Source organism: Scyliorhinus torazame, chromosome 2, assembly GCF_047496885.1.
Source record: "Scyliorhinus torazame isolate Kashiwa2021f chromosome 2, sScyTor2.1, whole genome shotgun sequence".
In the NCBI taxonomy this organism is placed as follows: Eukaryota; Metazoa; Chordata; class Chondrichthyes; order Carcharhiniformes; family Scyliorhinidae; genus Scyliorhinus; species Scyliorhinus torazame.
The window spans coordinates 58299365-58325324 of NC_092708.1; the positions used below are offsets into that span (position 1 = coordinate 58299365).

The window sequence follows — 25960 nt, forward strand, 5'->3', positions numbered from 1 at the left end:
TTTGAACGTACTCTAGCCACACAAATGCTCAACCGTCTTTTCTGATGGTTTGAGCCCCTTCAATCATGTTTCTGTCCCCCATGACACTGAAATGGCCTTTTCACAAATCACAAACGACATTCAATGTAACTGTGATTGTGGCAAACTAACATTTCTCATCCTCTCTTGACCAGTTTGCAGCCATTGACATGGATGACCACACCATCCTCCACTGCCTCGGGTTTGTCACTCTGCTTTTTCAGTACTTGATATGCAACTGATTAGAGTGAAGCCGGCAATTAGCATGGCATGCACATACCTAGGGCACCCTCACTCTCCCAGTTCAAGCCCAACACATTAATTCCTGACTGTCAAACTTCCGTGACAAGTCGCTTTGAATTTTCATACAACTTAACATAGAAACATAGAAAATAGGAGCAGGCGATTTGGCTCTGCATTATGATGAAGGCTGATTATCCAACTCAACAGCCTAATCCTGCTTCCCCATATCCTTTGATCTGCTTCGCCCTAAGTGCTGTATCTAACTACACTTCTTGAAAACATGCAATATATTGGCCTCAACTACTTCCTGTGATAATGAATTCTAAAGGCTGACCACTCTCTGAGTGAAGAAATTTCTCCTCATCTCTGTCCAAAATGGTCTACTCCATATCCTCAGACTGTGACCCCTGGTTCTTTGCACATCCACCATCAGGACAATCCTTCCTGCATCTACCCTGTCTTGTCCTGTTAGGATTTTATGGGTTTCCATAAGATTCCTCCTCATTCTTGTGAACTCCAGCATCCTAATCGATTCAATCTCTCCTCATATGTCAGTTCCACCATCTCAGGAATCAGTCTGGTAAACCTTTGCTGCATTCCTTCTATAGCAAGAACATCCTTCCTCAGGTAAGGAGACCAAAACTTCAAACAATATTCTCGGTGTGGCCTCACCAAGGCTCTGTATAAATGCAGGAAAACGTCCCTGCTCCTGCATTCGAATCCTATCGCTATGAAGGCCAACATACCATTTGCCTTCTTTACCGCCTGCTGCACCTGCATGTTTAAGCCCTTGGACCTCACAGTACTGCCTGTGTGAAAATGAAAATCGCTTGTTGTCACAAGTAGGCTTCAAATGAAGTTACTGTGAAAAGCCCCGAGTCGCCACATTCCGGCGCCTGTTCGGGGAGGCTGGTACGGGAGGCTGTGTGTGATAACCCAGTGAGAGATTCAACATTCTTCATGAGGCAGGATTGCAAACCATTCCTGAGTACACTTCTCTGTTCTTGCAGCTGGACCTCTCATAGAACCCCACCCAAGAACCTCATAGCCGTCCCCAGTGCTGACCCCCTGTTATCACATCCTCCCACCCACTTTCCAGCTCCCACTAAGGGTGGGCACTTGTGATTTGAGCACAACCACAACAAGGAGGACATAGAAAGTGATGGATGCATGCCAATCGCCAGACCCCCTTAAAGCGGGGGGACCCTGAAATGAAAAGAAGGTAAGGTCTGCCAGCAACACCTCCCCCTATCCCCGAGATTCAGAGGCTGAACCCCTGCCCCGAGCTGAATTCATCTGTGTCATTCCACATCCTCTCTGGTGCACCCTGAGCATTGAAGACCCTGGAGATCCATGTCTGCCTCAGTGTTCACCTCCGATATCCCCCTAGGAGGCAAGGCGGTCAGGTTCACTTTTATATAAACCTGTGGTAAATGGTGCCGGCGTGACATCATGCTAAATATTGGAGTGAGTGCTCACCAATGACATGCTAATGTATTAAAACTAGGCTCCCGGGCTCCTACAGCGTGATTCGCGTTACCCCATTCAATCGATGATGAGAGGGGGCGGAAATCGCAAATCCCAATCGCAACGCAGACAACCATGTCTTCCGATTCTCACTGGATTTTGAGACTGTTCCGCGTTTCTCACTGGCAGCTAGTGCTGGCTCAAAATTGCCCCCTATCAGTATCTAGGAATTAATAACACGAGGGAGGGAGTGATTTAAATTAGTAGAAGTAGGAATGGGGAGGGGGAAAGAAAATACTTTTTCTTCACTCAGTGAAAGTAGTTTTGAAATGCAATACCTGTGACCAAAAGTGACTCTTGAAAATGATGAAGGAATTGATGTGGAAAATTTCAAAATTCCAGGAAACAGTAAAAACATTGGATTTCAGTAAATAACTCCAGTATGGAGCTAGGAGTTTCTTACTTTGTTACTTGAATTCTACAGTTCTTTGAACTAACGTTGATCAGTATTATTAGGTTCCATATACTGGACGCATGATACTGATTAATTTAAGTTGAATACAGAGATAGACCTGAAACATAAGCCTTCTGGTTCCCTATTTATAATTAATTATGGATGTCATTGAGCCAATTAATTCCTTATTTTAACCCTATTATTTCAATTATGCTTGTAGTCTCTACAGTAATAGATACTTATCCACTCACTGCGGGTAAACATCAGGATGTGTATTATTTATCTAGGCATCATTTCCTTGTGGATGTGGGAGAATGCCCATTACGTGGTCTGGATTATTTCAAATTACGGTTTCTTGGTGCTTTCGGAGGGTACGTAGAAAATACATATGAAGCTGACTACATTATGACTAACATAGCTGACACTAGATTTGCTTTGTAATTGAAAGTGGTTCTTCAAAAGTGTTCCTTACTTAGTGACTAATGACACTTTGTCTGCAAACTCCACATGGTTGATTACATGAGTACAATATTACTAACGTAACATGCAACATGCGGAGGATTCTCCAATTTTAAAAAATGCACTGTTCTCAATTAGTTTTCAGCAAAACTGGAAGGAGATTACCTGGTTATACCTCATGCACTACCTGACGTTCTGGGAATAATAATGGTGTGGAATCTCTGCCACCCGCACCAGTATGGGGTTCCGGATCTGGCAGAGAATCCAACATTGGGCTAAAAACGGGATTGGCGCTGGGCAGTGACCCCGTTCCAATGTCCTGGACCCCCGTCGGTGGTCATAGTGATCTACACACCCGTACCTGCGAGTGGATGCAAATGGGTCATTTGAACCCATTTGCAGTCAATTAACCGTCTGGAAGGCCGATTCCCAATGCCCCATGTAATGCAGCGGGCCTCTCACCAGGATTCACACCAATGTGGATTGGTGCAAGTATTTCTTGTTTTTCTCATAAATTTAGAATACCCAATTTTTTTTTCCAATTAATGGGCAATTTAGCAGGGCCAAGCTGTGGGGGTGACACCCACGTAAACACAGGGAGAATGTGCAAACTCCAAGGTGCAAGTATTTTCAAGCATGGCCCAGACGTGGTGGACCCCGGCATGGATTAAGGTAGTAACTATCTGACTTAGGTGCCCCTTAAAAATCCATCAGAGGGACCCATTTCCCTCCCCACAAAGTAAATCCTTCCCACCCCACCCCCCCATCTGACCCCCAATTGGACTCCCAACAGAGAGCCTTCCATGGGAGGCACGGTCGCACAGTTGCTTCACAGCTCCAGGGTTCCAGATACGATTCCTGGCTTGGGTCACTGTCTGTGCAGAGTTTGCACTTTCTCCCCGAGTCTGTGTGGGTTTCCTCTGGGTGCTCGGGTTTCCTCCCACAGTCCAATGTTGTGCAGGTTAGGTGGATTGGCCATGCTATATTGCCCTTGGTATCCAAAACCTTTAGGTGGGGTTACTGGGTTACAGGGATAGGGAGGAGGTGTGGGCTTAGGTAGGGTGTTCTTTCCAAAGGGCCGGTGCAGACTCGATGGGCCAAATGGCCTCCTTCTGCACTGTAAATTCTATGATCAGAATCACAGACCCCGCCTGAAAGCTGCAGAGCAGTTCAGGCAGTAGTTTGGAAAATCACTGCATTTTCACTTACCCTCCCCTAACATCTGCCTTTGAAATGCAGATCTTCCATTCAATTTCTTACAGCAATAAATTGAATTAGCCATGACAGTTTTATTAGTCCAGAGACAGATGCTTAGTGGACTTTCCCTTCACGCTTGAATACGACATTACAGCGAAGTGTTTTTACTTGCACTTTTTCACAGCAGGAAGCACTCAGCTGCTTCTGAAGTGTCGAGGGGCCATCAATCATAGCAAGAGTGTTTATAAACATTGTGGTTAGCAAAGCAGGGTAATAGAGATGCATTCAAGCATGAGGGGAAAGATCAATGAATAATTCACCAAGCTGCTGTCCCTGGACGAATGGGAAATGTCAATCATTGGCTAATGCAATTTATTGCTGTGTGAAATTGAATGGAAGATCTGCGTTTCAAATGCCGTCAATGGATCTGAAGCCTTTTGGAGTGTACAGGGCTTTCCAGGAAGCCTCTGCCACCTGTAACAGCTGCTGATTTGAACATTTCCGTCTGAGGCAGCAGACATTAGCAAATGGTCCGTGAAAATGCAATGATTTATCAACCTACTGCCTGGGCTGCTCTTCAGCTTTCAGACAGTAGTCTCTGATGGGGAGGTCGGATGTCTCTGATGGGGGAGGGTGGTCTCTTTTGTGGGTATGAGCGAGAGGTCTCCTTTGGACATCTCTGTTGGGGGGTTGGGTCACCCTCATGTGTACGTCCTTCATTTCCCATGGTGATGGGGTGGGGGGTGGGAGGATGACCCTACTTGACAGCAGGGGAGAATTTGCATTGTGGAGGGGAGTGGAGGGGGGGCCAGCTGCCGGACCTCGATATGAGACGGCCCACTCTAAATGCCGGCCTGATTCCAGGTTTCCAACGGAATTCAGGAGCTCCCTGCCATGCATAAATTTGCATGAGAAGGGAGAGGGAATCGCTCCTGGGCACCGCTCCTAGCACCAGCGCAGAGTGGAGCAATTTTACTTCAGCTGGAGGACTTAACTCTCCCAAATGGAGAATTCATCCCAATATGTTCTACTATTTCTGGAATCACAACCCATCTGCTGAGTCCCAGTTCTAAATTTAAAAAAAAAATTTAGAATACCCAATTCATTTTTTCCAATTAAGGGGCAATTTAGCGTGGCCAATCCACCTACCCTGCACATCTTTCGGTTGTGGGGGTGAAACCCACGCAAACACGGGGAGAATCTGCAAACTCCACACGGACAGTGACCCAGAGCCGGGATCGAACCTGGGACCTCGGAGCCATGAGGTAACAGGGCTAACCCACTGCACCACCGTGCTGCCCTCCAGTTCTAAATTATTGACATTTCATCACAACCGTGTATTTTACAATTGGATGTTGTCAATGGAGGGCAGATAATGATGCATTGAATGCAGCAACGAGAGTTAGTGGCAATAGCAAAACAATTGCTTCCGCTTCCTGAGGTAGTTGAGCAGCTGGCTTGTCTCAAAGACAGGTGTTTAACAAATGAGGCCAAGATATCTTAGGCCTTCAGCAGTCAACCTTATTACAGAGGCCTGCGTTACCTAAACAATACTCGTCTTGTAAATAATTCCAAAATGGTGCTTCGAAAATGTGTTCCTTCTTCCTCAACCGTGATTTCTCACCTAGTTGTTGACAGGGCCCTCAACAGTGTGCAGTTCATCTCCCGTGCCACTATCCTCGCCCCCGCCCCTCCCTCCCAGAACAAGGATAGAATCCCCCACATTCCCACATTTCTCCCCACCAGCCTCCGTGAATCCTCCGCCATTGTCGCCAACTCCAGCGTGATGGCACCACCAAACACATCTTCCCTTTGATTTGATTTGATTTGATTATTTATTGTCACAGGTATTAGTATACAGTGAAAAGTATTGTTTCTTGCATGCTGTACAAACAATGCATACCGTACATAGGGAAGGAAGGAGAGACTGCAGAATATAATGTTAACAGTTATAGAAAGGTGTAGAGAAAAGATCAACTTAATATGAGGTAGATCCATTCAAAAGTCTGATGGCAGTAGGGAACATTATTAGAGAGTTTGAAAGAGTTGGAATGAAGTTTTATAAGCATAGAACGAACGTAAAAGATAGAATTGGAGGGTATGCTGGGCACAGCATGCAAGAAGTCGCCTCGCTCCGGCGCTATCTTGGAAATCTGATCACTCCCTATGTCAACATTCCACAGAGACCGTTCCCTCTGAGATAATCTAGTTCACTCCTCCACCATACCCAACTCCTCTCCCATCACCCATGGCACCTTCCCATGCAATCGCAGAAGGTGTAACATCTGCCCCTTTACCTCTTCCATGCTTAACATCTCAGGCTCAAAACACTCATTCCAAGTTAAGCAGCATTGCACTTGCACCTCCTTCAATCTGGTCTATTGCATTCGCTGCTTTCTCCTCAACATCGGAGAGACCAAACGCAGACTGGGTGATCGTTTTGCTGAGCACCTTGAGTCTGTGCACATTCAGGACCCTGACCTTCCCGTTGCTTGCCATTTTAACACAAGACCCTGCTCCCATAGCCACATGTCAGTCCTTGGCCTGCTGCAATATTCCAGTGCAGCTCAACGCAAACTGGAGGAACAACATCTCATCATCCGGTTAGGCACACTACAGCCTTCCAGTCTCAACATCGAATTCAACAACTTCAGATGATCAGCTCTACCCCACCTTGACCCATTTGTTTTCATCCCATTTCATTTTAACTGTCTTTTACCATTTCTTTCTCTCTTGTCTTTCTTTATATATATTCAACCCCCCATCTTATCCACCTTTCCTTACCCTTTCTCCCCTTTGCTGCCCCTTCCCTTCCCCCCACATCTACATCTGTCACAGTTTACCCTCTGGTGTTAGTTTCTCTGCAGTTTGGCCTTTCACACCTTTTGTTCTCTCTGGGGACTGCCATAAGCACTCTTTTACTGTGGTTTCTGTGGCTATGACTCATCTTTCATTCTCACTCCACTGTATAAATATTTCCCACTTTCTCTGTCTTTTAGGTTTGACAAAGGGTCACCTGGACCGAAACATTAGCTCTTTTCTCTACCTACAGATGCTGCCAGACCTGCTGAGATTTTCCAGCATTTTCTCTTTGGTTTCAGATTCCAGCATCCGCAGTAATTTGCTTTGATGAAATAATTTCTAATGCTGCATTAATACTTCAGCCAAAAAAACAATCCCACAATGACAAACAACAAACTGTTACTTGTCAGAGGTTGTGATTGATTTCAAGGCAATAAAATTAATGGCATTTATACATTCCGAACACAACCGCTTTAACTGAAATTTATTCGAGGAAATGAGTCAGACTTCAAATTAAACCGCTACGCCAATTAATTCCGGGGCTTATGTTCCCCCGTGGTCAAAATAGAGCTACAATGAAAGGCTCCTCACACCACCATTTAGAGGTGAAAATTTCCCATTAACTTCATTTAATATTGGAATAACAGTAGTAAGCCATGTGCAGGTTCTCAAACTGGATTCGGGAGATACTTTCCAAGCATTGCACAAAATAACATGAATGGAACCCATTGCTGTGATGGCGCAGATTGAGCACATGCCATTGGCAATCATTATGATTTCCTTGCTGATCTAGCAGCACAGTCAACAGCTTGCACACGGGAAGGTTTCATGCCAGATCTGGGGCAGCACGGTAGCATTGTGGATAGCACAATTGCTTCACAGCCCCAGGGTCCCAGGTTCGATTCCCGGCTTGGGTCACTGTCTGTGCGGAGTCTGCACGTTCTCCCCTTGTGTGCGTGGGTTTCCTCCGGGTGCTCCGGTTTCCTCCCACAGTCCCATGATGTGCAGGTTAGGTGGATTGGCCATACTAAAATTGCCCTTAGTGTCCAAAATTGCCCTTAGTGTTGGGTGGGGTTACTGGGTTATGGGGATAGGGTGGGTGTGTGGGCCTGGGGAGGGTGCTCTTTCCAAGAGCCGGTGCAGACTCGATGGGCCGAATGGCCTCCTTCTGCACTGTAAATTCTATGAAATCTGGGAGCCTCATGTACTCACACAGTGAGCTCCTGTTTTAAGCAATCATCAGCTGGGCACTGGGGCTGAGACAGCTCTGGAAACAGACACATAGCCAAAATAACGGGCCTTGAACTGACTGAGAATTCCGAGGTAGGAAATGAGAGGCTCCGGGGACAGAGAACGGATTCATAGACCTCGGGCCCTGGAGGGAATGTAAGTGCCACCATGTCAGCCTCATCCAGGGGCCTGGTATGCAAATCCAGCCACGTTCTGTTTAGTGATAATGGCAGCTGGGCCTATGACTGGACCCAGACTAAAGCTACAGTCTCAGTAGCACAGGTGGCACAGTAGCACAGTGGTTAGCACTGTTGATTCACAGCTCCAGGGTCCCAGGTTTAATTCCGGCTTGGGTCACTGTCTGTGTGGAGTCTGCACGTTCGCCCCGTGTCTTCGTGGATTTCCGTTGTGTGCTCCGGTTTCCTCCCACAAGTCCCAGTAACAGTTAATAAAATAATAGTATTGGATCTGTGATACAGTAATTAATTATTTCTCTAATATATAACCAAGACTCTAACTCAACTTCACACTATCCTTCCACATCAACTTCTCTAGCAGCTTCTCCTAGAATGCCTAGAGATGCAGCCTTTTATAAAACTACTCAGTGATGCCATCTAGTGTTGATATACATGAACATCATCTCGTTAACCCTTTACTCTCCTTAGATTATAGATATCATTACAAGAAGGTGCACGGTCACTTTATTTTCTAGCTCTAACACTACTGTAGCAAAATTAGGTTTGTGTGATCTTGCATTTCAGGGTTATGCATACTTCCAGTCAAGGAGAATTGTGGAAAGACAATGCAAGACTGCCTTGCACTGTTTTTGTTTAAAATCACCCAAGAAAAATCGCCCATGGGATTCAGAACTTCCAAGAGTCGGTAGTTCTTGCAGAATATTTTTTCAGATATGAATATTTTCAGAGTACCAAGTCCCATAACTGCCTGATTTTTCCTTCGAATTTTAACCCTGATCTAACAAGTGACCCAATGGTCTGCAGCACGAAAAAAAGGTCCACAAATTGAGGTTTAAGACTTCCTCTAAACCTCCACCTTTTAACAAAACCTTGCTTAAATAATATCCTGATTTCTATTCATTTCACACGAAAAGCTTTTGTCGTGTAGTTCCAACTGTAATGCAAACTCGTTAATTTCAATCCATTTTCCCTGAGAATACATTTTACACATGATCTTGATCATAATAATGTCTTCCACAGCAATGCTTTCAAATTATGTCTTTTAATTGCCTGTGCTCTCTTCAAATGTATATTTTTCCATTTGATCTATTTGTCTTAAAAGCCTATGTGGTGTAAAACAACCAATGCCATAGGTGGTTTTGATAGTCTCTTTAAAACAAGCTCTGTTATAAATAGTGTCCCTTGGTTTTGAACTGTGTGCAATGAAGTGATTTTTATATCGATTATATCTTATAGTTTTGTGCCTGGAAGCATATTCGTTCAGATTCTCAAAGCTTGACCTTCCACTAAATAACAGCAAATCACACATATTCAACAGGAACAGTTTAACACATTTTTCTGATTCATGAGCCACTATTTTAATGGCCCGATATTCTGCTATGATTCACCGTTACCATGGAAATCACCACCTTTCACACCACAGATATCACAGCAGTAGTGTATTCAATGTCTTTGCATGGGGCCCGCTGTAAAATGTACATGACTATGAAATACATGATTCTTCAACATGTGCATTAAAATAGTGACAACTACCATCAGAGTAAAGTACACGCTACACAATACATTGTTGCCCCAGATATACACAGAGCTCATCTACATTAATCATAGAGAAAACTGTGATATTTCCCTATTTCTCCCTTTCTGCAGTTAGAATAGCCAAAATTACATCTAATTGTTTTGCAATTTAGTTTCAGTTCTTTTTTTCTCTTACAGTTTATTCATTTTTCCCTATCTTTCACCTTTAACACAGCACTCTCACTTCACAATATCCACTCACACCATTCTCTTCAATCTTGTTATTCTTTGAACAGTCACCTTATTTCATGATGTCTTCCTCACTTCACACTCCATGGGCCTCCTGTCAATGCAATCTCCCATCTTCATTGCCTTTGCTTTTTCTCCATCTTTCGGGAACTGCACAACAAACGCATGTCCCATGCCTCTGTACTCTCTGATTTAGGAGGCATTCGTTAACTTGGTGTTCTCTCATGCTGCAGGACAAGATAGCTCTCAACAATAGGGAGGAGACTAAAATTGGACACCAACCACAACATGCTGGTCTCTGGATTACAAGTCTAGCGACAATACCACTGTGCCAGCGTCTCCCCTACCACTGACACACAGTGGTGGCAGTGTATGCCATGTACAAGATGCAATGCAGGAATTCACCAAGGCACCACTGACAGCACCTTCCAAATACACTAACATGTCGGAATGCACTCGGAAGTTACAGCAGCAAGCAATTGAGGTAAGTGGTTCAGCTCTTAAGATTGGAATCTTACGGCTGAAGGGGTCCTGTAAATACTATTCCTGGCTATTAAACCTAAGGAACACAGAACCATGCAGTTTTACACACAAAGCTGCATTCTGATACCTGCCATTTGTTGCTACCCTGCCTCACTGAATTTAAAAATTATATTCATGAGATGCGAGGTTCACTGGCTAGGCCAGTATTTATTGCCCAGCTCTAATTATCCTTGAGGTGCCTTCTTGAACAGCTACAGTCCATGTGATGTAAGTACACCCATGGTCCTGTTAGGGAGACATTTCCAGGATTTTGACCCAGCATCAGTGAAGGGATGGCGATATATTTCCAAGTCAGGATGGTGAGCTTCTTCGAGAGGTGGTGCTATTTCCATGCATCTACTGCCCTTCTAGATGGATGTGACAGTGGATTTGGAAGGTGCTGTCTGAGGAGCCTTGATGAATTCCTGCATTGCTTCTTGTAGATGGTACACACTGCTGCCACAATGTGTCAGTGGTAGGGGAGATGGTGTTGTAATGGTATTGTCACTGGACTAGTAATCGAGATACCAAGGTAATGCTCTGGGGATCTCGGTTCGAATCCCATCACAGCAGATGGTGGAATTTAAATTCAATTAAAATAGCTGGAATTAAAGTCCAGCAATTACCATGAAATCATTATTAATTGTCGTAAAAATCCATCTGGATCACTGATGTTCTTACCTGGTCTGACCCACAATAATGTGGCAAACTATTAAATGCTCTCTGAAATGGTCTAGCAAGCCAGGCAGTTGTATCCAAATGCAACAAAGAAAACAAAAAGGAGTGAAACCGGGCAGACCAGTCACCGGAAATAACATGGCAAACCCCCAGCCTGTCGACTCGGCAAAATCTTCCTTACTAACATCTGGGAACTTATGCCAAAATTGGGAGAGCTATCTCAGACTAGTCAAGCAACCCCTGACATAGCAATACACACTGAATCATACCTTAACAGTGACAGCCGTGTGTACTATCTACAAGGTGCACTGCAGGAACTCACCAAGGTTCCTTGGGCAGCATCTTCCAAATCCACAACCATTACGATCTAGAAGGACAAGAGCCGCAGATATTGGGAACACCACTACCTGGAGGTTCCCCTCACCATCCTGACTTGGAACTATCATGGCCGTTGGGTCAGAATCCTGGAACTCCCTCACGAACAGCACTGTGGGTGTTCCTACACATCAGGGACGACAACGGTTCAAGATGGCAGCTCACCACCAGCTTTTCAAGGACAATTAGGGTTGGGCAATAAATGCTGGCCTAGCCAATGGTGCCTACATCCCAGAAATGAATTTTAAAAATGTTTTCCTAAAACTGAAGTAAAACTGACTGGTCTGTAGTTTCTGGCATTATCCTTGCACCTCTTTTTGAACAAGGGTGTAACATTTGTAATTCTCCAGTCCTCTGGCATCACCCCTGTGTCTAAGAAAGACTGGAAAATTAAAGCTAGTGCCTTTGCAACTTCCACTCTTACTTCCCTCAGCATCTCACCTGGTCCTGACAGCTTATAATTTCAAGTGAGGATAGCCTTCCTGACACTTCACCCTTCTTGATTGTAAATTCCTCTCATGTACTAGTTACCTTCTCTCTCACCTCAGCCTGGGTAGCATCTTCTTCCTTTGTAAAGACAAATGCAAAGTACTCTTTTAATACCCCACTATTTCTCCTGCCTTCACAAGCAAGATCCCTTTTTTAAATACCGAATTGGCCCCACTCTTTCTTTTACCACCCACTTATTATTTATATGCTTATTGAAGACTGTCAGACTTCCACAGAGATGGGAAGTGAACTCTGGCCAATATGATGAAAATGCTCACTTGGCCTTTTAGTAAATGACAACATTGTTTGTAAGATACAAGCAGTTTATTTTAATCCTCATTGATTAGATCCTGATGCCTTCATCTCAGCTCCCAAAAGCCTGTCCGCAATCCACAAGGCGCAAGTCAGGAGTGTGATGGAAACTTTCCCTTTGCCCGGATGAGTGCAGTTCCAACAAGACTCAAGAAGCTCGACCCATCCAGGACAAAGCAACCCACTTGATCATTCACAAAAAATTCAACTCTCTCCACCAGCAGGTTCTGAAAACTATAATTCGGGACAAAATGAACAGTCACTTAGACAAGTGTAAGATAATTAAGGAAACCAGCATGGATTTATTAAGGGAAAATCATATTTAATTAAATTTCTCGAGTTTTTGAAGAGGTAATAGAGAAGATTAGTAAGGGCAATGTTGTTGAAGTGCTCCATATAGATTTTCAGGAGTCAATGCTGGGACCCTTGCCATTCCTGATATATAATGACACAGGCCATGATGTTCAGGGCAGGATTTCAAAATTTGCAGATGATACGAAGATGGAAATGTTGGGATTGTGATGGATAGTCTTCCATTTCAAAAGGACATGGGCATGTTGGTGCATTGGGCAGACAAGTGGCAGATGAAGTTCAATACAGAAAGGTGTGAGGTGAATCATTTTGACAGGAAGAATATAGAGAAAGCATATAAAATAATGGGAGAAGCTTTAACAGAGGTGCAGAAATAGAGGGACCTCAGTGCATATGTACATAAATCATTGAGAACTAAGAGGATGTACTGTTCCCCAGCAGCAACAGAAAGAAGCTGACTGGGACAGAATGCATGATTGGAGTAACAATGGTCAGGAAGAAGAGCATGGAGCCACATTCATGGACTCAGTGTCGGAAGTAGTTCAATTATATAAGTAGGGATTAAAGGTGACAGCAATGGCACACTCACCCGGTTACCTTAAAGTCACAGACCTCTCTTCACAAATGTGGTGAAGTGCAGCTACCAGATCCGGTTGGCAATATGCCTTGTTCCAGCAGGCTGCAAATGTCTATAATCATCTGATGCGTCACCGTGAGCCTCTTAAGACAGCAGCGTCCCACCATGTTACAAAAACTTATCCTCTAACTGTCTCCCCTGTCTACCAGGTATGGTTACTCCTGTGAACAACATCTCGCGAATAACCCTCTTTACAGTGGGCATGCAGAGCTTTCAGCAGTGTTGCTTCCCATGATGCTCCTGCTAGTCATCAGCTCTATCTTCATTGAGGTCCAAAGTAATGCAGGATAAGCAACATCCATGCTGATCTGAACTTCGAGTGCAGACCGCCAATGAATCTCTAAAGCGTTGATGAAAAGTCTTTCACACAAATAAACAAAAAAAGCAGTCTGAGGTTTCAGTACTTATTGACATATTTCTCCCATCATGGCTTCAGTGATACAATTGCTGTTAATCTTGCTTTTGGTTGCAAATTCCAGAAAGCCTGGGAGCCCTGTGGAATTAACGCTCTACTCCATAACCCCATGATAACGTTGCTCGCTTAGTAACATCTTGAAATTGACAACCCAAAGGTTCTGCAGTTCAGTGTAGAAGCTGGCAGGATGGAGGCTTCTTCCCAACATGCTCTAATTTCCCCCAGATTTCATCTCCCACCTGCACTGAAACACACATAATATAATAACTGCTTATTGTCACAAGTAGGCTTCAATGAAGTTACTGTGAAAAAACCCTAGTCGCCACATTCCGGCGCCTGTTTGGGAAGGCCGGTACGGGACTTGAACCCGCGCTGCTGGCCTTGTTCTGCATTACAAGTCAGCTGTTTAGCCCGCTGTGCTAAACCAGCCCCTGCTACCCCATGCTCTCCCACATTAAAGTGCCATTTATTCCAAATCCACCTATGAGAAAAAGTCTTCAAAAAAGAGATGTCACTCTAGCTGATGAGGCATTTGAGGAATTGACATATCTGCAAATAGGAATTTAAGTGAAGTACTGTACTCTCTTCAATGACTCTTTTCGTGAGGGTCAGTGTTCAAGGAAGTCATCTGTGTTTGTCTGTTGAGGCCAAGGGAATATGTTAAGTTACTGAGCACCATGTGGTGTTTTTTTTTAAAGAAATTGTTATTTTTGTTGTTGCTCTGAAACACTAATCTACTTGGCTGAGTGTCTCATGTATTTACTGCTCTCTGTGGCATCTTTTGCATTCAAACCTGCTGAGCACATTACTGTTGAGTACTTTCTCCTTCCGTTCCTTTGAAATTGGGGTTTGCGGTTATGGGTCTCCTGAAGTGTAAAGATGACAAAGTGTACTGGAACTGAATAAAGAGCTATTTTAAAAAGCACAGTTAAAAGGCAGCAAAAATCAATTTTAAATGAAAGACAACCACTGGAAGTGCATGTGGATAGGGGGGTGGGGGGAGGGGGGGGGTTGGAATTCAGTATATTGTGTAGATCCTTGTTCGAAATGGGAACGGGAAAACACACATGTCACTAGTCAGCATGATGTAAGCAATGTTAACATTGATATGTTTGGCTTGTTGTTTCCCTCAAGCTAAATCAATCTTGGGCAAGCTCCGACAATAACAAATGAAGATTGCACCAACATGCAGATTATAACACTCTCATAACTTACACACTGTCCAAATTGATTTATGCTCATCAAAACCAATGGTAACTGTGAAATAGGTGGGTTACTAGACCCACCTGGATGCAATCTACATGCTGGAATGCCCAGCACACATACACGTGAAAGCACGCACACACATGCACACACGTGGAAGAGTGTGGATTCTGTGCAAATTTAATGTGAACAGATTAAAATAAAGCTTTTAAAACCTCAGTGTCAAATTTTGCCTCGAGAAGCTCAATAATAGATTTGTCAAACACGGAACAGCGATTGATGCTTTTTAAAAAATTTATTTACGGAATGTGAGATTCGTTGGTTAGGCCAGCATTTATTGCCCTTCCCGAATTGCCCTTCAGAAAGTGGTAGTGAGTTGCCTTCTTGAAGTGCTGAAATCCCTAAGGGGTAGGTACACCCACAATGCTGTTAGAGAGGGAGTTCCAGGATTTTGTCCCAGCGACAGTGAGGGAACAGCGATATATTTCCAAGTCTGGGTGGTGAGTGACTTGGAGGGGAACCTCCAGGTGGTGGGGTTCCCAGGTATCTGTTGCTCTTGTCCTTCTAGATGGTAGCAGTTGTGGGTTTGGAAGGTGCTGTCTAAGGAATGTTGACGAGTTACTGCAGTGAATTGTGTAGGTGGTACACACGGCTATCGCTATTTGTCGGTGGTGGAGGGTTTGAATGTTTGTGGAAGGGGAAGCACTCAAATGGGTTGCTTTGTCCTGGATGGTGTGAAGCTTCTTGAGTGTTGTTGGAGCTGCATCAGGCACGTGGAGAGTATTCCATTACACTCCTAACTTGTGACTTGTAGATGGTGGGCAGGCTTTGGGGGGTAAAGAGGTGAGCTACTCGCCGTAGGATTCCTAGCCTTTGGCCTGCCCTGGTAGCCACAGTGTTAATATGGCAAGTCCAGTTCAGTTTTTGATCAATGGTAACCCCCAGGATGTGGAGGATTCAGTAATGGTAAAGCCATTGAATACCAAGGGGCGATGTTTAGATCCTCTTTTGTATGGAGGACGGTTAGATCCTCCCTTGTTAATTTATTAGAGAATTGCACTCTCATATTTTGCAGGAAAATATTCCCAAAATAGCTTATATAACTGAGAGCGCTTTAAAAAAAATATTTCATAGGATCTGAACATTGAAGCGAAGGCCAACATTTTGTTGCCCAACCTTAAGAGCCTTAGAGAAGATGTTCAATGGAATAATTCATTTTTTTCCCAGCATTATTTTTGCCACCTTGCTGATGAGGCTAACTCTTCATGTTTGCAAAAATAACATTACATGAGCGACAATTATCAGGAGTGAGATGTGTAGACATGTTAATCTAACTCAGCTGGTGGAAAAGCAACGTGATTCCATCGGACACTCAATTTTACTTCACTGGCCATGGATGGCTGATCTGCTTCCTGCCAGATGGGTTAGGTTATCATTAACCCCCAACTAAGCTGATTAAAAATGTTTTTCAATGGAATTTAAATAAAACTTGAAACACTTTAAGGAAAGTAAATATGAGCTCTGTAAAGTCACTTTCCAAACATGTTACTTTGTGTACTTAACTCAAAATGTTTAAACATAATTGAACAATTCAGCAGTGATGATTTTAAATGATGACACTTCTTCAAAGATATATTATAGCTCAGCATCACCTCACTTTCACAGATGGTATGGTAAGCTCATTTTACCGACATGCTGTTTAAAAATATATATTGTTTACTTTGAAACCTAAAGAGATTTCAAGCACCTGCTGGATGCTTTACTGATGCAGCAGTTAGACTTCATTTGTATTCATTCATGGGATGTGGGAATCACTTCAAACAGCAGCCTTTATTGCTGTTCAGTAGCGTTCCAGGATTTTGATCCAGTGATGATGATGGTCTGGTGAAATATTTCCAAGTCAGGAGTAGATTTGGAGGAGTAGTAGTGTTGCGATGTGCCTGCTGCCCTTGTCCTTGGTAGGGGTGACAGGTTTGAAAAGAGGTCTTGGCGAGTTGCTGCACTGTATCATAAGACCTTAAGGGCAGAATTGAGCCATTCGGCCCATCGGGTCTGTTCCACCATTCAATCATGGCTAATGTGTTTGTTATCCCCATTCTCCTGCCTTCTCCCCAATCTTAGAAATTGTACACACTGCAGTCACATTGCATGTGGGAGGTATATCTGAAATGGTGGCTGGGTTTCTGATCAAGCAGCCTGTTTTACTGAAGGTAATGTCGAGATTCGTTATTGTTATTGGAGCTGAACTCATCCAGGCAAGTGAAGATAATTCCATCACTCCACTAAATTTTGCCTTGCAGATGGTGAAAATGTTTTGGACGTTCGGGAGATATGTTATGCACCACATATTTCTCAGCTTCTGACCTATTGTGAGCCACAGTATTTATGTGGATAGGCCAATTAGGTTTCTAGCCAATGATGACTTCAAGTACAAGAATCAAAGTCAACCACGGGATAGACTTTGTGTCTTGGAAAGCCTTAAAAGTTGCTCCCCTGAAATGTAGTACTTACAGCAGGTGTTGGTTTGGAAATTTGTAACCCTGTGGCCCCAATTATCCATCCAATAATTTAAGGAGATGTAAATGATAAATTGTGGCTATTTTGCTGGCCAACTGATTGGCTGGCAGCGAGGTGGGACTTTCTCCCAGATGGAATAGTCTGACAGCTATAAAATGGCTGCAACGCATAGTGGGTTCACACCCGACTTTTAAATGTGGAGCTAAGGCCACTGCCTCCACATAAAATTCGGGCCTATATCTCCGTTCCTTCACTATTGCTGGGTCAAAATCTGGAAAATCTCTCCCTAACAGCACTAAACTAAATGGATGGCAGTGGTTCAAAAAGAGGGGCAGCGCGGTAGCATAGTGGTTAGCATAATTGCTTCACAGCTCCAGGGTCCCAGCCTGGGTCACTGTCTGTGCGGAGTCTGCATGTTCTCCCTGTGTGTGCGTGGATTTCGTCCGGGTGCTCCGGTTTCCTCCCACAGTCCAAAGATGTGCAGGTAAGGTGGATTGGCCATGCTAAATTGCTCTTAGTACCCCAAATTGCCATTAGTGTTGGGTGGGGTTACTGGGTTATGGGGAGAGGGTGGAGGTGTGGGCTTGGTGCTTAATTCACCAGTTTCACATATCTCCAGAGATTTTCAAAGAAATTGTTGGAAGACCACTAAACCAATTTGCTGACTTTCTGTGATAGGAGTCACCTTGGGCCATAAATACTGGTGGAGCGGCAATTGAGTTGGATCGCCACTCCGCTTGCAATTTCTTACCTTCAAGTCCAAGAGTTCCAAATGGGGCAGGTAAGATTTGAACAGTGCAGCACTCTCCTAGGGCTTACCACCAAGGGCTGCAGAGTTAAAGGGAATTTAACTGTGCCACCTTTTTATGGCACTAGGTGTCATAAACCAGGTAAGCTTAAAAGTTCAGACCAGGCAGAAGGTAAGTGTGTAAGGTGGGCAGGATCAGGATCGTGGGTGGGGAGAGGGCTGGGCAGAAGAGGTCATTGTCAGAGGTGTACCAGTCAGGAGGTTCATTTGGGGGAGGGGAGTGTCAGTAGGGGAAGGGGTGTCAGTAGGAAGAGGGTCAAGAGGTCCCGTGTGGGTTGGACGTCATCAGGGTAGCCTATGAGTGGTCAATGGGGTCATCAGGGGTTATCATGCAGACTCAGGGAGGATCGTGTGGAGGGTGGGGGTGGTCCCGTGGGTGCAGAGGGAGTCCTGCAGTGGGTAGAGGGGGGCAGATAGTATATTTACCCAGAAGCCAGAAGTGGTTTTAATTCTTCCAACTGCTAATGGGCAACTATTAATGTAACACAGTAGGTACCATTGGATGCTTATGATATAAATTGCATTTTCGGATGGTTTCCATTGCAGGGAAATTGCCCATCGGAAGTTTGAAACTCCTGGTCAGTTACAGCCCAATACTGACCTGGGAACATCCAAGGGTGGTCCCCCAGGGTATCTTTGGGGTACTTCCCAGATACAGTGTCCTGGAGCTCAGAGGTTAGGGGTCCATATCGGATATCTGCAACCGTTTTCCTACTTTTTGTTTCACTCCACTCTACAAAGTTACTTGCCAACGTTCCAGTTTCTGGAAAAAGCATTACTTTATCTTATCTTTCTTCAGAGGCTGACAAACCTTGGGTTCAACTCACCTTGGCATGTCCTGCCTTTGTGATCGAAGCCATATCAAACAGCTGCCCCGTGTAATATTGTACTCCGCTGAACATAATCACAGCAATACTGTCACCTTCCTTTTCTATTGTAGATAAAATATCGTCTGCTCTCAAGGTCTCTTCCCCCTAAGAAACAAATAGTTGATCACGCTTTTCAGAAATTTATGGAACAGAATTATCGCTTTCTACAATCAGGGAATGTTTGTTTTTAGGAATACTTTTCAGTTCAATTATATTGTTCTAACATTTCAAGCACTTCAGAAAATCTAACACATTTCATTATTTTCAAATTAGTCATCTGCTTCTAAATTATGCAATCTACTTTGAATTCTTTGGCTGGTAGTTATGTTATTTGAACAGAAATCTCCACATCAGCCAAAGTAAAGCTTGCAACATTGCACTTCAGTCTTTCACAATGAAAGGATTTCACACAAAGATGATTTACCTCATAGAGTCTCAACTAAAAAAATTATGGGAGTGATCCCAGGTAATCAAGGGATCAGCATGGAGACAGTGCATATGTTATTACTTAATATGAAGGCTGATAGCCATGAAAAAGCTTGCCATGAAAATAGAGCCTGAACCTTGTCATAGTAATTCCCTCCATTGCCTCTCAGGTCCTATCCATGGTGGCACAGTGGTTAGCATTGTTGCTTCACAGCTCCAGGGTCCGGGTTCATTCAGGGGACGGGGTCTATGCCCACAACTTTGGAAATGGGGCATTTTGGCTCCCAGGTGTCATGCCAGAGAGAACAGGACCACTCACCTCATGATATATTAATAATAACCTTTTATTGTCACAAGTATGAAGTTACTGTGAAAAGCCCCTAGTCGACACATTCCGCCGCCGTTCGGTTAAGCTGGTATGTGAATTAAACCTGCACTGCTGACCTTGTTCTGTATCACAAACCAGCTGTCTAGCCCACTGAGCTTAACGAGCCAAGACGAAGTTAGGATCCAGGCGAGAGTTCAGTGGAAGTATTTGGACCACCTCAAAAAATGGGAGCCCATGCTACACGATGCTGAGCTGGCAGAGTTGACATCCCCTCCTCATCAGGTGCCGCCGCTCAGCCAGGGGGCCCAACTGCCTATATCCAAGTGCCCGGCCCATCTAGAGCTCATTGAAGACTACACATAAAAGCCGGCCCAAGCAGGGCCTGCAATTGTTGGCTGTCCCAACAAGGACTGGATTGGGAGAGAGTTACTGCTGTGGGCAGGGTTTTACATAGTTTTACATAGTTCAGTAAATCCTTGTCCCACTACCACTAGCTTCCGCAAGTTAATGAGCTGCTGCTGAAATTTTCCATTTCTGTATTAAAACCAGTGAGGTCGCCCTAGCCAATATAGGGATAGTAATTATTTAGGGCACAGTTTAATATCTTACATGCAGTGTGAAAGTGAACAGCATGATGTTATGTTGCAATACGAACCCTGAGTTTATATCTCAAATTTGGTGCCATCAACTGATTCTGTTATTCCCATTCCATTTGTGCATCAGATAAATTTGCAGTGACCTGCTTATTGTAGGTTCAAAATTATTGCTGATAGGAGACACGTTGGTAAAGGTTTTTGTCTTGTGCTGATTAGGAAAAAGACAAAAGTCCGTAGTACAAATTGTTCTAATTTGGAGGCCCTTTGGAGGTGGAAGGGGTTCACTTGCTCCCTGCGAGGAGACCAAAGGCTGGAGAACCACCAAGGGCGATGGTCGTGAGATTTCACCACTTCAATGACAGAGAGGTTGTTTTGAGCTGGGCCAAGAAGGTACGGAGTAGCAGATGGGAGAATGCGGTGATACGAGTGTATCAGGACTGGAGCGCGGAGGTGGCGAGAAGGAGAGCGAGTTTCAATCGAGCCAAGGAGGTGCTGCATAAGAAGAAAGTAAAGTTCGGGATGCTGCAGCCGGCGCGATTATGGGTCACGTACCACGATAGACACTATTATTTTGAAACGTCGGAAGAAGCATGGACCTTCATCCAAAAAGAGAAACTGGACCAGAACTGAAGGACTGATGTTGGGGGGGGAAACGACAATGTTGATGTCTAGAAATGTAAATTGGGGAAAGGGAGGTTCACTGTATCGGGACGGTCTTTGACGGGGAGGACACTGAGAAATGTGGGCGCCAGCGGGGAAAAAAGGACATAGGTGGGGGATGGGGAATGGGAACGGGGCTGTAGGGGGAGCTGCGCCATAGAGGGCGGGACGGTTCTAGGAAAGCGCGGGTCTTTTCCCGCGCTAGAGAGATGATGGCGGGAAGACAGGCTCAAGGAAGATGGGAGTTCCACACACAGGGGGGCCAAGGAGAGAACGGGAGAAGCCGGGGTCAGTTGAAGTCAGCTGGTTGTGCTGGTAAATGTATATGCCTCGAACTGGGACGATGCGGGATTTATGAAGCGGATGCTGGGACGTATCCCGGACCTGGAGGTAGGAAACTTGCTAATGTGGGGGGGGTTTCAATACCGTGCTGGACCCAGGGTTAGATAGATCTAGATCCAGGACCGGCAGAAGGCCGGCAGCGGCCAAGGTGCTTAGGGGGTTTATGGACCAAATGGGGGGAGTGGATCCGTGGAGATTTGCTAGGCCGCTGGCCAAAGAGTTCTCCTTTTTCTCCCATGTCCATAAGGTATACTCCCGGATAGATTTCTTTGTTTTGGGTAGGTCACTGATTTCGAGGGTGGAAGGAACGGAGTACTCGGCCATAGCTGTTTCAGACCATGCCCCGCACTGGGTGGATCTGGAACTAGGAGAGGAGAGGGAACAGCGCCCACTCTGGCGACTGGATGTGGGATTATTGGCGGATGAGGGAGTCTGTGGAAGGGTGCGGGGATGTATCGAAAGGTACCTGGAGGCCAATGATGATGGGGAGGTCCAAATGGGGGTAGTATGGGAAGCGCTGAAGGAGGTGGTGAGGGGAGAGTTGATCTCCATCAGGGCTTACAAGGGGAAAACAGAGGCCAAAGAGAGGGAGAGATTACTGGGGGAGATTTTGAGTGTGGATAAAAGATATGCGGAGGCCCCGGACGAAGGACTATATAGGGAGACATCGAAACATCGATGACATCGGTGACATCGAAACAAACCTGTTGGACTTTAACCTGGTGTTGTAAGACTTCGTACTATATAGGGAGAGGCGAAGACTCCAGAAAGAGTTTGACCTGCTGACCACAGGGAAGGCAGAGGCACAGTGGAGGAAGGCTCAGGGAATGAGATACGAGTATGGGGAAAAGGCGAGTCGGCTACTGGCCCACCAGCTTCGTAAGAGGACAGCGGCGAGGGAAATAGGGGGAGTTAGGGATGAAACGGGAACTACGGTGCGGAGTGTAGGGAAGGTAAATGAGGAGTTTAAGACCTTTTATGAGAGGTTAGATAGGTCCCAACCCCCGGATGGAAAAGAGGGGATGCAGCAGTTTCTGGACCAACTAAGGTTCCCGAAGGTGGAGGAGCAGGAGGTGGCAGGCCTGGGGGCGCCAATTGGGGTGGACGAGGTGACTAAAGGGCTGGGGAACATGCAGGCAGGGAAGGCCCCGGGACCAGACGGGTTCCCGGTGGAATTTTATAGGAAATATGTGGACTTGCTGGCCCCGCTGCTGGCAAGAACCTTTAACGAGGCCAGGGAAGGGGGGACTCTACCCCCGACAATGTCGGAGGCGACTATATCACTAATCCTGAAGCGGGATAAAGATCCGCTGCAATGCGGGTCTTCTAGGCCTATCTCGCTCCTGAATGTAGACGCCAAGTTGCTGGCAAAAGTGCTGACAATGAGGATAGAGGATTGTGTCCCGGGGGTGGTGCACGAAGACCAGACAGGGTTTGTAAAGGGGAGACAATTGAATGTCAACGAACGACGGCTATTGGGGGTGATAATGATGCCCCCAGCAGAGGGGGAGGCAGAGATAGTGGCAGTAATGGATGCAGAGAAGGCATTTGGTAGGGTAGAGTGGGAGTACTTATGGGAGGTGCTGAGGAGGTTTGGGTTCGGGGAGGGGTTTGTCAGCTGGGTTAAACTCCTCTATGGGGCCCCAGTGGCAAGTGTAGTCACAAATCGGCAAAGATCGGAGTATTTTCGGTTACATAGGGGAACAAGGCAGGGGTGCCCTCTGTCCCCATTACTGTTCGCGTTGGCAATTGAACCACTGGCCATAGCGCTGAGAGACTCTAGGAAATGGAGGGGGGTGGTTAGAGGGGGAGAGGAACACCGAGTGTCACTCTACGCAGATGACCTACTGCTGTATGTGGCGGATCCAGTGGGGGGGATGACAGAGGTCATGCAGATATTGAGGGCGTTTGGAGACTTTTCGGGATATAGGTTTAACATGGGAAAGAGTGAGCTTTTCGTAATACACCCTGGGGACCAGAGTAGAGGGATAGGTGGCCTGCCGCTAAGAAGGGCGGAAAGAAACTTCCGATATTTGGGGATTCAGATAGCCAGGAGCTGGGGAACTTTACACAAACTCAATCTGACTCGGCTGGTGGAGTAGATGGAAGAGGATTTCAAAAGGTGGGATATGCTGCCGCTGTCACTGGCGGGCAGAGTGCAGGCGATTAAGGTGATGGTCCTCCCGAGGTTTCTATTTGTGTTTAAATGTCTCCCCATCTTGATCGCTAAGGCCTTTTTTAAGAAAATAGATAGGAGCATTATGAGCTTCGTGTGGGCAGGGAAGGCCCCGAGGGTAAGGAAGGGGTTCCTGCAACGTAGCAGGGACAGAGGGGGACTGGTGTTGCCGAATTTAGGCGACTATTACTGGGCCGCCAATGTGGCGATGATCCGCAAGTGGATGATAGAGGGAGAGGGGGAGGCGTGGAAGAGGCTGGAGATGGCGTCCTGTAAAGGAACGAGCTTAAAAGGGCTGGTGACGGCGCCGCTACCGCTCTCCCCGAAAAGGTTTACCACGAACCCAGTGGTGGCGGCAACATTAAGTATCTGGGGGCAATGGAGGCGACAGAAGGGCGTGTTGGGAGCCTCGGTGTGGTCCACGATCAGGAACAACCATAGGTTTGCCCCAGGAAGGTTGGACGGAGGGTTCCAAAGCTGGCACCAGGCAGGAATTAGGAGAGTGGGAGACTTATTTATAGATGGGAAGTTTGCGAGCTTGGGAGCGCTGGAGGAAAAGTCTGAGCTGCCTCCGGGGAATATCTTTAGGTATATGCAGGTGAGGGCGTTCACGAGACAACAGGTGAGGGAATTTCCGCTGCTCCCGACACAGGGGATCTAGGATAGAGTGCTTTCTGGGGTGTGGGTCGGGGAGGGCAAAGTGTCCGAAATATACCGGGAGATGAGAGAAGAGGGGGAGGAGCTGGTAGAAGAGCTGAAAGGAAAATGGGACGAAGAGCTTGGGGAGGAGATTGAGGAGGGTTTATGGGCTGATGCCCTAAGTAGGGCAAAATTCCTCTTCCTCGTGTGCCAGGCTTAGCCTGATCCAATTTAAGGTGCTACATAGAGCACATATAACGGGAGCGAGGTTGAGCAGGTTCTTCGGAGTGGAGGACAGGTGCGGGAGGTGCGGGGGAAGCCCGGCAAACCACACACATATGTTTTGGTCGTGCCCAGCACTGGAGGAGTATTGGAGGGGAGTGGCAAGAGTGATCTCGAAGGTGAAATGAAAATGAAATGAAATGAAAATGAAAATTGCTTATTGTCACAAGTAGGCTTCAAATGAAGTTACTGTGAAAAGCCCCTAGTCGCCACATTCCGGCGCCTGTTCGGGGAGGCTGGTACGGGAATCGAACTGTGCTGCTGGCCTGCCTTGGTTTGCTTTCAAAGCCAGCGATTTAGCCCTGTGCTAAACAGCCCCTGATTTGGTGAAGGTCCGGGCCAAGCCAGGCTGGGGGTTAGCTATATTTGGGGTAGCGGATGAGCCGGGAGTGCAGGAGGCGAAAGAGGCCGATATTGTGGCCTTTGCGTCCCTGGTAGCCCGGCGAAAGATTTTACTCATGTGGAAGGAAGCGAAACCCCCCGGCGTGGAGGCCTGGATAAACGATATGGCAGGGTTCATAAAACTGGAACGGATGAAGTTTGCGCTGAGAGGATCGGCTCAGGGGTTCTCCAGGTGGTGGCAACCGTTTCTTGACTATCTAGCGGAACGTTAGGGGAAAATAGATAGCCAGCAGCAGCAGCCCAGAAAGAGGGGGGGGGGGGGAGGAGGGAGGGAAGGGGGGGGGGGCAACTTGTTTTTGGTTTAGTTGGGGTGGAGGGGGGGGGAGCACCATTTCTTGTTACTTTGTTAGTTCACTACTTTACTTAAACAATGTTATCTATTAGTTATTGTGTTACCGTTTTTGTTGATTTGTAAGGGGGAAAAATTGTGTTTGAAAACTTTAATAAAATATATTTTTAAAAAAAGAAAGAGCACCCTACTTAAGCCCACACCTCCACGGTAGCACAGTGGTTAGCACTGTTGCTTCACAGCGCCAGGGTCCCACGTTCGATTACCGGCTTGGGTCACTGTCTGTGCGGAGACTGCACGTTCTCCCCGTGTGTGCGTAGGTTTCCTCGGGGTGCTCCGGTTTCCTCCCACAAGTCCCGAAAGATGTGCTATTAGGTAATTTGGATAGTCTGAATTCTGTACCTCCAACAGGCGCCGGAATGTGGCGACTAGGGGCTTTCCACAGCAACTTCAATGTAAGCCGACTTGTGACAATAAAGGTTATTAGTTATTATTATTAAATTATGATGACTACTGAACCGAGGCACCAAAGAAAGATTTGCATTTATTTAGTATCTTATCAGGTCTATCAAGGACTTCACATGGATTGTGTTAATCTTAAATTCAAAGGTTGCTATGTCAGAAAATGTAAAACTATTTTGCATACATTAAGTCCCATGCGCTGAATTAAGAGTAAATTTTTTTTTTTAGCTGAATTACAAGTTTTTTTTAAGTAATGGCAAAGACCCACTGTTCTTCTTTGAATAGTGCCATGGAATCTTTAGTGTCTCATTATATATCAAAGCATGTATGTACAATCTCAGTAACCTTTCTTGTCTGCTGCACCAAGCCCATGACAATACAAGACGTGCC

The 25960-nt window shown here is 45.7% G+C and overlaps 1 protein-coding gene across 5 annotated transcripts in view; it reads right to left on the bottom strand.

Moving 5' to 3' along the window:
• kynu (kynureninase) overlaps nt 1–25960 on the bottom strand; it is a 288595-nt gene that overhangs the window by 80570 nt on the left and 182065 nt on the right. For 4 of the 5 annotated variants that reach the window (XM_072471682.1, XM_072471709.1, XM_072471677.1 and 1 more), the window contains one exon: nt 18927–19073. The exons of the other annotated variant lie outside the window; for it this stretch is intronic. In XM_072471682.1, the coding sequence (XP_072327783.1) occupies nt 18927–19073 (147 nt within the window). The remainder of the gene's footprint in view (nt 1–18926; nt 19074–25960) is intronic. 5 annotated transcript variants of the gene reach the window in all.